General features: G+C 47.4%; 1 protein-coding gene across 1 annotated transcript in view; it reads left to right on the top strand.

Annotated features, from left to right (window-relative positions):
* The first annotated feature begins 1,679 nt into the window (after nt 1-1,679).
* Nucleotides 1,680-16,782, top strand: part of PITPNA (phosphatidylinositol transfer protein alpha) — a 42,577-nt gene continuing 27,474 nt past the window's right edge. The window contains exons 1-4 of the mRNA XM_026016151.2: nt 1,680-1,927; nt 5,797-5,827; nt 11,188-11,333; nt 15,392-15,483. Coding sequence (XP_025871936.1) covers nt 1,908-1,927; nt 5,797-5,827; nt 11,188-11,333; nt 15,392-15,483 — 289 coding nt within the window. The 5' untranslated portion in view covers nt 1,680-1,907. The remainder of the gene's footprint in view (nt 1,928-5,796; nt 5,828-11,187; nt 11,334-15,391; nt 15,484-16,782) is intronic.

Here is a 16,782-nt window from a genome sequence, read left to right as displayed (position 1 = left end):
AGCACTGTTCTTTGTGTCACACATGTTCACCTTTATCACAAGCTACCTTGCGTCCCTAGTTACAGTTCCCTAAAAATGCAAAGTCTCCTCTCTATGAGCAACTCGAGGGCAGAGGCTGTTTCTCAGCTGTTTCGCTTGTTTTGCTTTTTACTTTCCTTTTGCCCAGCACAGCCGCCAAGCCCCCTTGTCACAGCTCTCATTAACGAAGAGCCAGGTCAGCAATAATTCCTCTCATCCAGTCCTCTAAGAGCCTTCCCTGACCCCAACTAATGTCTCCCACTACTGCCCACAATCACCCTGTTCAGCCTCTCTGTAACATTTACCACTACTTGAGGTTATTTCTGTATTTCTTTATATTCTTGCCTCCTTCATCCCCTCTCTGCCCACCCCACAGAGTGAGCCTTCAAACACCAAACTTGCTTAAAACCTTTTTTTTTTTTTTTTTTTTTTTAAGATTTATTTATTTTAGAGAGAGAGCAAATGAATGAGAGCACATGCATGGGGTGGGGGGCAGAGGGAGAGAGAATCTCAGGCAGACTCCCTGCTGAGCGTGGGGCCCACTTGGGAGGCTTGATCTCCAGACCCAGGATCATGACCTGAAATCACAAGTCAGATGCTTAACCGACTGAGCCACCCAAGGCGCCCCAAACTTGCTTAAAACTCTTAAACAGGGCAGCCCGGGTGGCTCAGCGGTTTAGCGCCGCCTTCAGCCCAGGGCGCGATCCTGGAGACACAGGATCAAGTCCCATGTTAGGCTCCCTGCGTGGAGCCTGCTTCTCTCTCTGCCTGTGTCTCTGCCTCTCTCTCTCTCTCTGTGTCTCATGAGTAATAAACAAACAAACAAATAAATAAATAAACAAAACTCTTAAACGGCCCAACCCCCTTAAGATGTTCTCCAAACACTTTATTATCACCTGCCAGGTACTGTATTATCTGCCCCCAACCCTCTCCCCACTCAGCCTGACACAGGTTTTGGTATACAGCAGGTACTTTGCAAATACTTATTGGATAAATATCATCACACTAAGACTGCTGGGTGAAAATCTCCATCACACGCTCATTATGGACTTTTTTTTTTTTTTTTTAAGATTTTATTTATTAATTCATGAGAGACACACAGAGAGAGAGGCAGAGACACAGGCAGAGGGAGAAGCAGGCTCCATGCAGGGAGCCCCACGTGGGACTCCATCCTGGGTCTCCAGGCTCACGCCCCGGGCTGAAGGCAGACGCTAAACCACTGAGCCACCCGGGGATCCCCTCATTATGGACTTTTAACCTCTGCCTCCTCACCTGTAAACAGGGACGGTAATGGTAACTTTTTCTGGTAGAGTTGTGAGGAGTCAAGCACTCAGAAGAGCACTTGCACGTAACTTGGCTACCTTTAATGTTTTCTCGGCGCAGCCCTTTCCTGGATCTCAGCCCACCCCACCGACGGGACCCGTGCGTGCAGGGGTAGAACACCTACACCTAGATCCCCACCCGACGCCTTACTGTCTGCTCCGCCTCCTGCCCGGGCCTGGCGCCCGCTGGGGGGCCCACCTTGGACGCGGAGACCCACGCAATGGCCCATTTAAGGACGGGAGGGGGCTGGCCCGAGAAGGCTCCGCCTTCGCGCTGAGGTCAGCGCGCACAGCTGCGTGTGACGCTCTGGTTGCTGCAGAGACGCCCCGCCCCCGCGCGGCGCTGCGGAACCGGAGCTCCGGGCGGCGTCGGCAGCGGCGCGGGAGGCGGCAAGGCCGGGGTGGCAGGAGCCGGCGCGGCGACCGCAGCGAGAGCGGTGGGGACGGAGCAGACCACGACGAAGGCGCACAGGCAGCCGGGCCGGGCCGGGCCACGGGGACAGCGGCCGCCGGGAAGCGGGCGGGAGGCCGGGCGGGCAGTGGGCAGCCGCCGAGCTGCGGAGCGACATGGTGCTGCTCAAGGAGTAGTGAGTGTCCGGCGGGCCGTGCGGAAGCGAGGAGGAAGGGAGAGTCGGGGATGACGACCAGGGAGCCTGATGGCCTGGCGGAGGGGATGCAGCGGCCGGCCGGAGCCCGAGGGGATGGAGAGCCATGGATGGCCCAGTAGGGGCTGAGGGGACCGTGAGGGCCGGACAGGGCCTGAGGTGGGGCCAGCGGGGATAGAGAGATACGGAGAGCTCCTGAGGTCGGGCCTGAGGGACCGTGAGGGCCGAATAGGCCTGAGAGGAGAGGCCAAGGGGACAGTGAGGGCTGGATAGGGCCTGAGATGGGGTCAAGGGGACAGTGAGAGCCAGCAGAGCGTGAGGAGGGGCCGAGGGGATGGAGATGCGGGGCGGCCCTGCAGTGGGGCTGATGAAGGGGCCTGCCAGAACTGCAGGAGTGGCAGAGGGCACTGGCGGGAGAAGGAGGAGTAGGCTGCGGGAACCAAGAACAGTTAGTTAGCTTCAGGAATGGAGCTGAGGTGATGGGGAGGAGTGCGAGGAGAACCTGGAGTATGAGGAGCCGCTACCTTAGGCATGAGGGGAAGGATCTCAATACGTGCACACAGGAAAAGCAGCAGGGAGTTAGGGCCAGGCTTGGGTGACAGAGGAAGGGTCCAGAAAGATAGCACAGGGGACCAGTGGCATGACATGGTGCCCAAATGGTAGGTGAGGAGGAGGAGGTACTTGGAAAGAAGCTTAGGGTGTTTGCTTGGGACTTGGGGACACTTGGGTGAGGAGTCCAGAAAATACTGGGTAGGAACCGATTTGTGGGAGTTATAATGATGGACAAGGCTGGGATGTGACCAGGGTAGAGGGCAGTTTGGAAAGGCAATATGTTCATGAATATATATAATAAGCATACAAACTGGAGTGGGGCTTGGGGGAGCAGGGGCAGCTTCTCTCTAGGGTATTGTCAGTCTTGATGCAAAGAGAAGGAGAAATTGCTTTGAGGAATTGAGGAGATTCCTATAAAGCCATTAACTGAGGAAAGACAGTGAGGGATGAGGGAGTTTTTGAGTACTGACTGAGGTGGGAAATTAGTGACTTGTGGTAGGTGTTGCAAGGAAATAGGCTTGCTCCTGAAATCCAGGGGATTGGATGACAGGTTGGGATGTTTAGATTGCCAAATCTTTCAAACACTAGATGACTGATCACCCCGGCCTTGCCGCCTTCTCAGGGGCATGGTTCCAAGTAAACATTTCAAGACCTTTTTTCCCCCCAAAGAGGAGAGACTGAATGTGTATGTGCAGAATTTACAGTGAAACTGCTTCCCTCGAGGGGGAAGGCAGGTGAGCAGCATTGGATCAGAAGCCCAGAAGTCCAGAAGTGGGAGATGTCCCAGTAGAGAGCAACTCGTAGAACTCTGTTGGTAGCCAAGCAGGTGTACAGAGGGCTGTTTCCATTTTGTCATTGAAGGCACTTTGTCCCATTCCATCTGGCTTGCTCCTTGGAGGTATTTAGGACATAGTGTGGAACTTTGGATAACAAAGGGAGAGGAGACCAGCATTACTTTGAAGCCCCTCCATTTCTGGTTCTTGACATCCAGGATGATGTTGTTCCAGAGCTCAGAGCTTTGTATGGTGAGGAAGAAGAACCTTGGATTACCAACAGGAGGAAGTTGTGGTACACTTTGGATTTTATTTCTTATTTATTTATTTTTTAAAAGAGTTTATGTATTTGAGAGAGAGAGCAAGCAAGCAGGGTGTGGGGAGAGGGAGAGAGAGAGAGAGAATCTCAAGCAGACTCCACGCTGAGCACAGAGCCTGATGCGGGACTCAATCTCAGGACCCCAATATCATGACCTGAGCCTATATCAAGAGTTGGATGCTCCACTGACTGAGCCACCTAGCGCTTGGATTTTAATCTTGACTATCTAGATAATAGGCTTTTCCCATTCTCCTGATTTTTATTTTATTTTTTTTCTGTTCCCAAATGAATCCTAGAGTCTGTAGAAACCTGTAGTTTTGTGAAGAAGGTCAGGCAGGGAAGGGACCTTCGGAGGAGATCTGAGTGAGTTCCTAAGAAAGGTCCTTCCTTCCCATTCTTTGTTTTTCTACCCTTGAAGCCTGCTAGGGGAAGGCCCAGGGTACTGGGGATGCAGAGCCTGCTTGGCATCCACGCTTCCTTCCTGCCCAACTTGTGCCCTGCATGAGCCTGGGCGAGTGTGTGCATTGTGGGGCAGGGGGCGCGGAGGGGGGCATCTGAGACACTTGGTTGTGGCTGCAGTGCTGCGGCTCTGGGAAGGGTAGAAGTGAAGGTCACACTGAAGTGAGCACAGCTCCATTCTCAGCCCAGCACTGCCCCTGTGGCCCTAGCCTTTGGAATTGCACTCTCTTGCTGCTGAAGTGGTTTTGCTCCTGAGGAGCCAGGGAGAAACATCTGGGCGTGCAGCCGTCATGTAAGCAGCGTCAGAGCATCCTGTCAGGAACTGGCTGATGCTGGTCTCCTTTTGGGGGAGACATGGTACCCACCAAGAGCCTGAAGTTTTCCCTGTTGATTTTTCTGATACTTCCTCTAACAGGATTCTCCTTGATTTGATGTCTGCAGATTCTTGGATGTGATTCTTACTGCTGTTCTTGAAGATAAAAGGCGTATTGTTTTCTAGGAAGTTTTGTCTGAAGGTGCAGAAATTGTGGCCTCCAAGTTGAAAGTATTTTTCTGCATTGTCGGCTTTCCCTGATGGGAGGAGGGCATTTGTGGCAGCATCCAATAACCTGCAGGATTTGTGTTATTTGACTCATTCTGGAGGAGGAGGTTAGCAAGCAGTAAGGACTGGAAGCCCATTTTGCTTTTCCTGCTACTTTTCTGTTCTGTGCCTTGCTTTTACTGTGGTGTTTTTCTCAGACCCCTGTGTGCTTCTTGCTACCTGGGGGACCTTTGTAGATTTAGAAAATAGTGAGCAGACTATTTACCAGCCTGGAACACAGGTCTCAGTCGTCGGAGCCACTGCATAGCAAGAAGAACATAGCAGCTCATGCTTCACCAAGCGTGCAAGGTGCAGAAGGCTCCGGTGGGTTCCAGCTAAAGTCTGGGCACTGAGAATTTAAGCTTGGGATCTGGCTTGATTTGTATGAATAAAACCAAGTGTTTTTGTCTCAACTCTCTGACCTTAGAGCTTTGAACTGGGGCTTGGTGGTTGCTCTGCCACTAGTCCTCGTATCTCTGTGGAACTCCGACTGGTGTGGGACCTTGCTGGCCATGGCTTTTCTGTTAGGCTACTGGTGGTACTTCCAACAATTGGTGTTCGTTGGAAATGAAGGAGTCCATTGGGGTGCCTTTGGACAGCTTCTGCAGGTCAGGACACAAGTCGAGTGTCCGCTCTGGGTGCCTTTGTGACAGTAGTTTATATTGCATTGTCTTGCCTCAGAGCAGAGGTGGTTGGTGTGTGTTCTTAGGGTGATTAAGCTTTGAAGGAGCTTGGCCCCTTTCTAGCCTTCCACCTTGAGGGCTATTGTTAGGAGATTGGGCCCACAGAGGTGAAATCCCCAGGACCTGATTCTTCAGGTCTGACTCCTCATCTTGGCTTCAGGAATTTGTAGGGATGGGTCCTCGTTTTGCTGGGAAAGATATTGAGGGAGGAGAGGGAGAAAAGAAGAGCTCCAAATGTGAGTCAGAGGCCTGGGAAGTAGCTGGTAGAAGGACAAGTTTGCACTGCATCACAGGGTTCTCAGTGGGACCTGAAGGGCACAGATGATCCTGCCTCAGAGCACTCAGGGGCCCATTCTCTACTGGGTTTTTGACAGTGAGTATATGTCATGTGCAACCAAACGTTTAATACTGTTCTAAGACAATGCTGTAAGAGCCCTGGGTGGCCTTCAGAGTCTGAAGTTGATACTGTTTTCTCTCTCTTATAGTCGAGTCATCCTGCCTGTGTCTGTAGATGAGGTAAGTTCTTTTTTTTTTCTTTTTAATTCATAGTTGTGTATAATTGCTTGTGACCATTAGCTATGTTGGGCTCCAAGTAACCCATTCTCTTCATGTGGTTTTCATAGCTGTTCTAACTTAGAGATCATTAGTACTCAATGAGAATTTCCCTGGTGCCACTTTCTGTTGAAGGAAGACCTTTATTTTTTATATCTGTGCAACCTCCCTTAGTTGTTGGCCTGCTAGGTAACTTTGAATAGAGATCAAATGAGTCCGTTTTACCTGCTAGGACTGTGCCTGTTTGGGGACAATTTTTTTAGGATTGAATGTGTGAGGGGATTTCTGCGACCTCCATGACTCGACTGGGAAATGTGCATGGCTCTCTCTGGTTGTGCAACAAACCAGTAGGGCAGGAAATCTCCAAGGCCCTCCCTGTCTACACTCTAGGTGACTGCTGCTGTGAAGACCAAGGCCAGAATCCTTTTTACAGAGGGCCGGGAATAACAAATGGGCTTGGCTTGCCCTCTGTCCTTTTATGGTTTTAGGCCCAATGTTCCTGTTTATGGGGACCTGGCAGGATTTGCCACAAGAAGGTTCATAGGCCACACTGACTCAGAATAGTCTCTTGGACGGCAGAAAACTGTCATAGAGCCTCCCTTGTCCCACCCTTTTCTTTGAATTTCCTCCACTCTCCTCTCCTGGCATAGTCTGTTCTTTGCACATCCCACCCCCAACCCCCATCCCCCCAGCTTCTAGCCAGGCTCCAGTTTGGGTGAAGTATGTCAGCCAGTGTGGTGCCTTCAGTCACTGTCTTTCCTGTGGTGTCAGCATGAAGCTGCTGTGATAACTTACACTCTGATCCAAATATGAAATGGACCTTTGAAAAATGAAATCAGGCCAACAGAGCCATGCTTTTTTTTTTTTAGCATGCTTTTTTTTTTTTAAATAAAGATTTTATTTATTTATTCATGAGAGACAGAGAGAGAGAGAGAGAGAGAGAGGCAGAGGGAGAAGCAGACTCCATGCAGGGATCCCGATGTGGGACTCGATCCCGGAACTCTGGGATCATGCCCTGAGCCAAAGGCAGACACTCAACTGCCAAGCCACCCAGGTGTCCCATGCAGCATGCTTTAGATGAGACAAATATCCCAGCTTCTTGACCCCAAAAGGGGGGGGTTGGCATTGGCCCCCTAGAGGATTGTCTCCAGTGATGGGCTACACTCTGATAAGAGCTGTGGCGATCTGGGGGAGGGAGCCAGAGGTTGGCCTCGAACATGCTCTGGGAGTTTTGGGAACATAGATGTTGCTGTCTTGGAGGCACCTGACATGTCCCTGGGCTCTGGGAACTATATGCTTAGGCTGACAGGTATTGGCCTAGGGGTCCTATTAACCCTCCTTTTTGGGGGGCCTTGCTCTCTTTGTGAAAAATAAAAGTAGTGATTTTCCAAACCAGGAGGCCAAGCAAGAAGGCCCAGCATGTCTCTTGCCCTGAAACTCAGCACTTCGAGGTCCAGTAATTCTCTCTCTGCTGTACGGGATGATCCTACCTGCCAGGCAGGAAGATGTCTCCCAAAACTCAGGAGTACCTCAGTGTGGCATTTTTGCGATGGAGTGGATCTTTTCATAGGAAGTATCTCGATGGAACCAGGGTGGAAATGTTTCTGAGAAGCATGGCCAATCCAGAAGAGCCAGCACTGTTTGGGAGCTGTATTGGCTACTCTGTACTAAGCCTGTATTGGCTACTTATGATGGGGCCAAAAATGGAGAGCACCTGCAATTGGCAAGTTTTTTGTAGTATTGAGGAAGTGATGGAGCAGAGTAAAGAGCCTAAAGTCTAAGTGGAAGCTTGCCAAGTAAACGCTTGGTAGGATTCATCTCTCCACCTGGGAATGGTCAACCTGCTCTCAGCTAGAAACCACTACTGAGAAAGCAAGTGCATGGCCTGGGCAGGGTGAAGCAGGAGCTGCTTTTCTAAGATTTTTATTTTGAGGTAATCTTTATGCCCAATGTGCGGCTTGAACTTAAAACCCTAGATTGAGAGTTGCACACTCCACTAACTAAGCCAGCCAGGCGCCCTGGAGCTGCTTTTTTTGATGACTTGAACCTTAGTTCCAGAAGATCAGAACATCTTGAATGGAGAAGCCAAAAAAGAAATGAGTAATGATCAGCCTTTTCAGTCTTTATCAATAGCCCCAACCTGACTCCTGGTTCCCCTGGGAACAGCCCAGCATCATGTGACTGTTAGAGTCACTTCCTAATTGAAGACCTTGATTTGAGGCCCTCTGGGCTTGCTTGCTTTACATTAATTAATTAATTTAAGTAATCTCTGCACCTAATGTGGGGCTTGGGCTCGAACTCATGACCTTGAGATCAAGGGTCTCCTCTTCCCACTGAGCCAACCAGGTGCCCCTCCTCAGGTCTTTCTAATGTAGGTTAGGAAAAAGAAGAAAGAGAAAAGAGAAGGCCATGGCTTTATAGCCATCTTGATGATCTGAATGAATATTTTGGGGTGGAATTAGCTTCTCTCTGGCCAGAGCCTTTGGCCTAATATGGACCAGGGTTTCTAGGCATTCTATTGCAGAGCAAGAAAGCCCTAGCTGTTTGAAGGGTGTGTGCACCAGTGGTTCCTGGCTTAGATAGGCCCACTCTTTCCCTATGGGCAGAGCTGGTTTACTTCCCATTTCCACAGATTTGTGCTACCATCCCCCTGTGGTACCTGGGATGACAGGGTCATATAGTGAGACCCACAGCTGTGCCAGTTCGTCACAGTGATGTTTCATGTCAGTGTCTTGTGCCCACCTGCTACATCTTCCTGAGCTCCCCCTCCCAGATTGCCAAAGTGATAGTCTCTGTTTTTCTTAGCTGAGTGTCTTAGTTCTTTGGGACAAGGGCAGGCACCATTGTCCGAGGCCTGAGGAGGCTGGAATCCCAGTCTCCTTGGGTCTCTTCATCTGATTTAATGGTCTGACCTCCCACCCTTATCTCAATGTGGCTGCTTTCTGCTTTCCCAGTGTATGGAGCTGCTATGCCACAGGGAACCCTTTGACATAAAAAATGTCCCTCACTTGTAGCTTATGGAGGCCAGTTTTACTTAACCCCTTTGGATTAACAAAACTGCCTTCACTTGTCTCATTGGGATTAAAGGATCAGAATATCAAGAGAGATTAAGGGGGAAGATGCCAGCCCAACAGAATGATCCTCTTAGAGCCTGCCCTCTGATTCCTGCATCTGATGAGGAACCAAATGAAGGGGATTAGTCTCTGCCTGCCCCCCACCCCCCCTCAGCAGAACCACCAGCTGACAGACAACCCAGTCCCCTCCACCAGGCCCTTTCTTTAGCCTGCCCTTTAGGATTGCTGAGTTAGTGGTTAGACGTTCTTATGACTTTTCCCTAAAACAGAATTAGTGCTCCTTCTTAGGACCCCCTGGCTTAGCCAAACCCTGACCCACTTGATAGAGGTTTTCATTTTGCCTCAGCCAGGGGGTGAACTTGGAAAGGCACCGAGACAGCTTGGTGCTCCCTGGGGGCATTGAGGCAGCACTGATGTTGCTCAGGATTAGCAAGGTCAAGGTGACTGGCTCTCACCCAGATGTTTCTCTTTATGGGATTAACTGAGCCTTGATCACTTTCCTGGGCCTTTCCTTGGCATTTTGTACTGGGTTTTTACTTTGGAAGTTAGGGCTCTTTCTATTTCATGGTGAACAGTGAATTGTGCTGGTGTGCTGTTTCCCCTTCCAGACTTCACCCAGAAATTTCCCTGCAGTGCTTATGAAGCTGCCTAGAAAAGCAGGCTTCCAAGATGAAGCAGCTCTGGAAACTGCCTCTGCTCCTTGCTGTTGCCGACAGTGGTTTAAGTGGCAGCTGCCCAGAGAGGCAGCCTCTCTATTTTAATCTCAACGGGTGGAAAACCCTTGTCTGTCACTCCTGGGACTACTGGGGCGTTCGGGGAGGGGATGTAGCCAGTGAGGAAAACCTTGACACCCGCAGTACAATCAAAAACCTTTTTTCCCCTCGTACTCCCTAAGCTGTCATGCCTGATGGTATTGGTGGTGATAGGGAGAATGCATCCTTTGCCTTAAATGTAACTTCCTGCATTAATTGTTGCTGTCCGTTCTTTTTGTCTTATTTTTCCCTCTGAACAGCTTCCCTCAAAGAGGAGGGAGCAGAAGGGCCAGGCCTGGGCAGTGCCCGGTCATTGGTCCCAACACTGAGTTGGCCTGAGGGGGTTGGAGGAGGCCAGTAATCTTGACTAGTGACTTGGCAGGGTGGCCTATGACCCAAGTAAAGGAAAACTAGGTTCTTTTCATCTAGTAAGATGGCAACACAGAGACTGTACTTGTCAAATTGGGATTAGTACATACTGTGGGGTAGGAATCTTTGTTATCCAATATAGGAAGCAGGGCACTTGCTTCAGCCATACCGGGAATCTGGAAAGCATCAGGTTTGGTTGCCTGCAAGACTGTTCTCTGAGTTGCTGGCAGGGTGATGATCTGCCCAACACTGGAGAAAAAACAAGTAGATGAGCCAGTTTCAGAAGAGGTTGTGGAGGATCCCTGAGTGGTGCAGCGGTTTGGCGCCTGCCTTTGGCCCAGGGCGCAATCCTGGAAACCCGGGATCGAATCCCACGTCGGGCTCCCGGTGCATGGAGCCTGCTTCTCCCTCTGCCTGTGTCTCTGCCTTTCTCTCTCTCTCTGTGTGACTATCATAAATTAAAAAAAAAAAAAAAAAGTTGTGGATTTCTTTTTTTTTTTTTAAGACTTTATTTATTTATTCATAGAGACACACGGGGTGGGGGGGAGGGGAGAGAGGCAGAGGGAGAAGCAGGCCCCATACAGGGAGCCCGAGGGGACTCGATCCTGGGTCTCCAGGATCACACCCCAGGCTGCAGGCAGCGGTAAACCGCTGTGCCACCAGGGCTGCCCGAGGTTGTGGATTTCACAGAGCACTGGGCAACTTTCTTTGACAAGAAGTCATGTGTTAGGATCTGTTTAAATGAATGGGATAAAGAGACTTCTAGCAGCCAACCAAGATCTTGTTTTAGGGTCTTAATACCAGAGGCAGGTTTAGGGAAAAAGCTACCTTGGACTCTATAATGTGTTTTCTGGATGGTGATGTGAGGTTAAGCATATTCACCTGCCTCCTTAAGCCTTGATGGAGGATATAAAAATGGGAAGGATTAAATTAAACACATCTGACAACTAAAGAGAGGCCATAGAGCAGTGTTCATAGTTGCTGTAGGATTCGGGCAAGGTCCCATGTGGAACTGCAGAATGAGGTTTTGGATGCAGAGGAATCCCAGAGTGATCTAACTGGATGGTTACTTCTCACCTGTTGAGAAGATTCTGCATTCACAATAACTCCTGTTTCATTGTTCCTTTAGTATCAAGTAGGGCAGCTGTATTCTGTGGCTGAGGCCAGCAAAAATGAAACGGGCGGCGGTGAAGGTGTGGAGGTCCTGGTGAATGAGCCCTATGAGAAGGATGGTGAGAAAGGCCAGTACACACACAAGATCTACCACTTACAGAGGTATGTGGCTGAGCAGCATAGCCAAAAGGCAGCCAGGTATTGAAGTGGAGATTATGGATAATTGGGGGTGTTTCTGGGTTATTAGCTGGTTTCTTAGGTTGCTTCACCTGTAAGAGTGGGTGTAAGTGGCACTTCTTTGCTCATTTAAGTTTTTTTTTTTTTTTAAGATTTTTTTTTTTTTAAATAAAATATTTGCCTTGCCTCAACCAGGCTTTTACTCCTCAGAGGTGGTAGCATTTGGTTTCTTAGTATTTAGTTTCTTAGTTGTCTATGAATATAGGGGTGTGTGTGTGTGTGTGTGTGTGTGTGTGTAAATGGGTGTTCCATTTCATTTATTATTCTCTTACATACATGTGATCAAACTATACATATGATTCTTGACTTTGCTCCTTTGTTACCTGTAAAACCATAGCTGTCATTCAGTGTCAGCATATTCTGTCCTATTCTTTTAGAATATGTTATACAGATGTGCTATAGCCCATTTCACCAGTCCTCCCTTGGTAGATATTTATAGTAATTTCCAGATGTTTACATACAGTACTCTCATAAGATTCCTCCTGCACAAATCTTTTGCTGTACTTATGTGTATAAATTTGTAGTAAGTGCTCCTAAAAGTGAAATTGTGGGGCAGGGAGTATTTTAAATTCTGATACTGTGAAATCAGTTACCAGAGAAATTTTGGCACCTTTATGTGGATCAAAGGCATAAATATTTAAAAGTGAGTCTGATTTATATACCAAAATCCATAGCAAACCACACAAATTTGCTGAATCTCTAATTGAAACAGTAATATTTCAGGAAATTATAAGCTGACATAAAGGACATTGAAAGCCATAGTAAACATACAGCAGCTTGAATGGAAGTTGAACCAAGCTAGTCTTAGAAACTATCCAGTATTGGAAAAAGTAAACCTGATATATATATTTTTAACAGTGCTAAAGTGTACATAACACAAAAGTCATCATTTTTACTATTTTTTAAAAGATTTATTTATTTGAGAGAGAGAGAGCAAGGGGAGGAGCGGAGGGAGGGAGAATCCTTTTTTTTTATTTTTTATTTTTTAATTTTTATTTTTTTTATTTATTCATGAGAGACACACACAGAGAGAGAGAGGCAGAGACACAGGCAGAGGGAGAAGCAGGCTCCATGCAGGAAGCCTGATGTGGGACTCGATCCCAAGACTCCAGGATCACACCCTGGGTCAAAGGCAGGCGCTAAACCGCTGCGCCACCCAGGGATCCCGGGAGGGAGAATCCTAAGCAGACTCTGAGCCAAGTGAAGAGCCCTCCAAAGGGTTAATGCCATGACCCTGAGATCACAACCTGAGCCGAAACCAAGAATTGGACACTTAACTATCTGCGCCACCTAGGTGGCTCCCTCCCTCCCTCCCTCCCTCTTTCTTTCTTTCTTTTCTTTCTTTCTTTCTTTCTTTTTCTTTCTTTCTTTCTTTCTTTCTTTCTTTCTTTCTTTCTTTCTTCTTTCTTTCTTTCTTTCTTTCTTTCTTTCTTTCTTTCTTTCTTCTTCCTTTCCTTCTTTTAGCATGTTTTTATTTTTTATTTTATTTTATTTTTTTTTAATTTAATTTTATTTATTTATGATAGGCACACAGTGAGAGAGAGAGAGAGGCAGAGACACAGGCAGAAGGAGAAGCAGGCTCCATGCACCGGGAGCCTGACGTGGGATTTGGTCCCGAGTCTCCAGGATCGCGCCCTGGGCCAAAGGCAGGCGCCAAACCGCTGCGCCACCAGGGATCCCCATCTTTTAACATTTTTTTAAAGTTCAGTGACAATAAATACATTCACATTGCTGTGCAACATAAACCAGAATTTTATTTTATTTTATTTTAAAGATTTTATTCATTTATTTGACGGAGAGCACAAGCAGGGGGAATAGCAGAGGGAGAGGGAGAAGCAGACTCCCCACTGAGCAGGGAGCCTGACATGGGACTCGATCCCAGGACCCTGGGATCATGACCTGAGCCATAGGCAGATGCTTAACCCACTGAGCCACCCAGGTACCCCCAGAATTTTAATTTATAGTCACTGAACTGAAAATTATTTTCACTCATTTTCATTTGGTAAAATCTCTGATTTAGTATAGTCTGATGCTGTGGAGATGTAAAAGTGCTAGCCCAGAGGAGCCACAGATTTTGTGAGTGCTGGAACCAGGAGGAGAGCAACACTGAAGTGGGGGAAATTTCACCGTGATCCTGTTTCCTTGCCATTGTTCTCTTTTTCCTCCATATCTCCTCTTCATCCTCCTCCATCCCTACTCTGAGTTGACTACCAGCCAATCCTTACTGAGCCATTAGCAATTGATTAGCATAAGGCTCAGGATATGCCTTTCTCATAATGCATTTGTGTTTTTTGTGCACAGGAGGACTTTGCAAACAGGTTGGTAGAAGAGGCCGATTGGTTCCTTATGACTCAATTGGTCCAACTAGAGTGTCAGAAGGTCTGTACATATGAAGGTGGGACTTGTCTTACCCTCTTCTTTAAAAGAGGGGTAAACTTTGAGCTGCCACTACCACTCGTTATTTAATCCCAAAGCACTCAAATGCAAAGACCAAATCAAAAGCAGCAGTGCTGAATGCCCTGATCACCTCTCCTCGTTAGAATCAGAACCTTCCTGTCAGCCATCTATTGCCCCAGTCAGAACCATGGGTTCCCCACCACCCTCTTCCTCATCCCTTGTATCAGCTCAAGTCCTTTTGACTCCATTTCCTTAGTATCTCCAGCATTTCCATTTCCTTCCATCATCTCTTGGTTGGATTACTAAAGTGGCTTCTAACTGCTCGCCCTGCTTTCCATTTCTCTGCACAACTTTGAGTGTTCTGTCCAAAGGTAGATATGTTGGTGGCTTAAATAGATCTGGATGGCTTTCCTTTGCCCGTAGGATAAAATCCATACTCCTTCTTGACATAACTTACAAGATCTTTTATGACCCAGCCTCTGCATGTTCTTTTATATTCCCTGCCTCATACCTTACATCAGCTACTCCAAACTTCTCTCTTTCTCTCCCAGCTTTTCCCACCCCATTCCCATCCTTTTATCTAGCTCAGGTCTACTCATGTTCTACTCTGCGTATTCATTTAGTTCTTACTTTCCCTGAGGAGCCTCCCACACCATGTTGTTCCAGTGTTCTGTCCCCCAGAGCCCTGTGCTCACCCACTGTGGCACACACTTAACAGTGCTGTCCTCTGCCTGGTTAGATGGACTTCCCACTAGAATGTAAGCTCCATGAAGTCAGGAGCCATGTCTGTGTGATTTCTGTAAGTATCCTGGTGCCTGGCACACAGGAGACTTACTTGAATGAGTGTGGCAGTGAGTGAATGAATCTCAAAAGGTTGCTCTGAGTGCCGGGCTTTGCTCTTTTGTGTTAAGGCCTCAGGCACTAAAGTTGAGATTGTTGGAGCCTACTAAAGACTGCATAGATTACCAGTTAAAAACTAGGGAAGAGGAATATTTGCTCCTTAAAAAAAAAAAAAGGTTCATACTGTATGTATATGCTGTTCTGTAACCTGAGATAAAAAGAATTGATTAGAAGAAATATTTTGTCCTGGGAGACAGATGGCCCTGAAGCCCTCCTGGCCTCCCAGAACTGATAATAGCAGATTAGATAATCTTGGATTCCGTATTCCAAGTCCGTCAGCCAGACAATGTGGCTTATAAACCTAGACTGGTCCACTCTTGAAGGTATGCCATCCTTGCAGTATGTAGTATAATTCCCCGGGCCTGGTGAGCTCAGGAAAAATGGGTCATGATAATGTAAGAACCGATAAGCCATGGCAGGTAGCCAAAGGTCCCACCTGTTGTCCTGTTCTGATGGGTGGTGAGGCACTGGGATGAGTTTTGGATGGATGTTAATAGCCCGATGAACTTAGGTGTCAGGCTTCAGCTGGTAGCTTCTCACACAGAAGGGTAACCTGCTTATCTCGTGGAAACTTGCTTGCCAGTGCCACTGAAGCAGCTGGAGCTGTGGCCCAAAGAATGTGATGTAAAAGTCCATTGTCTTCTCTCTTCTCCATTCCTCTTCATAACCCCTTTTTCTTACCACAGCAAAGTGCCCACGTTTGTTCGAATGCTAGCCCCAGAGGGAGCCCTGAATATACATGAAAAAGCATGGAATGCCTACCCTTATTGCAGAACTGGTAAGTGGAGACCTGGCCAGAAGCTGGAGTTTGGGCCCCAAGGTAGACAGAGGGTATGGTCAAGTAGGCCCCAAAGGGGGCAGTGAATTAGGGCTGGGTCCCACCTTCATTTTCCAGATTAAGCCAATGAAAGGATGAACTTGGGGAACCCCCTCAGGCTGGTGGTGAGTGTGTGTGTTGTCTAGTTCAATTTGGCAGCCAGCTGAGTGGGAACCACCTGTAGTTGTCACAGCCTGCGATGGTACAGAACCAGCCTCTCTTGGAATGGTATAATATGATTGCTTTTACCGATTACGGAAGTAGTGTTCTCTCTTTAAATTGTGGAAACTACATACAAATAGAAGAAAATAATCACCCAGGATCCTTCCATTTCTAGATAGTCACTGTTGACATTTTAGTGTCTTTTTATAATCCTTATATGTGTATTTCCAGACACATTTTTAAGACAGATTTTAAATTAAATCATACTAATTATTAGATTTATTTTTTATTTAGAATTTTTTCCGTGTCATTATGTAGTCTACTGTTTTTTTAGATCTGTAATATCTGCATAGTATTCCATTCTATGAGGGTACTATGATCTTATTAAACCACTCACTTGGGACACCTGGGTGGCTCAGCGGTTGAGTGTCTGCCTTTGGCTTGGGGCCTGATCCTGGATTCCCGGGATCGAGTCCCACATTGGGCTCCTTGCATGGAGCCTGCTTCTCCTTTCTCTGCCTTTATCTCTGCCTCTCTTTTTGTGTCTCTCATGAATAAATAAATAAATAATCTTTTAAAAAAATAAGCCACTCACTTATTGTTAGATCCTGAAATTTCCAGTTTCATGTAATATATTTGGGTTTGGCTTGGAAAGCAGCTTTGCAGCCAAGGAGCTCTTGAGAGAGGCAGTCATAGGAAAGGACCTCTAAGGGTGACTTTCTTGCCCTGGGGGGAGGGCCAGGCCTAGATACCAAGAAAATGTAGCAACGAAATCCTGATTTGTTGAGGAAAAGTTAAAATAAACCTAATTTTTTATGACAAAAGATTCAGAAGCAGTTATCCCCTAAATATATAACACATAGAATATGCATGTCACATTTGAGAGGTGTAGGAGATGAGGAGTGGGGAGGTCAGTACTAAGGGCCCTGAACTGATGGCTTACACAAAATCAGCATGTTCTATAGTTTAAGGTGGGAGTAGGAGTGAAATTATTGTCCCAATAATCTTGGCTAGTCCCTTATCTGGGTTTTCTGGATAGGAAAGACTAAAGGAAGAGAACTTTCCATTCTAGACATTTTAGGATTCCCTTTGAGTAGT

Source organism: Vulpes vulpes, chromosome 2 (assembly GCF_048418805.1).
Source record: "Vulpes vulpes isolate BD-2025 chromosome 2, VulVul3, whole genome shotgun sequence".
NCBI lineage: Eukaryota > Metazoa > Chordata > Mammalia > Carnivora > Canidae > Vulpes > Vulpes vulpes.
This window is presented reverse-complemented; position numbering and strand designations above follow the sequence as displayed.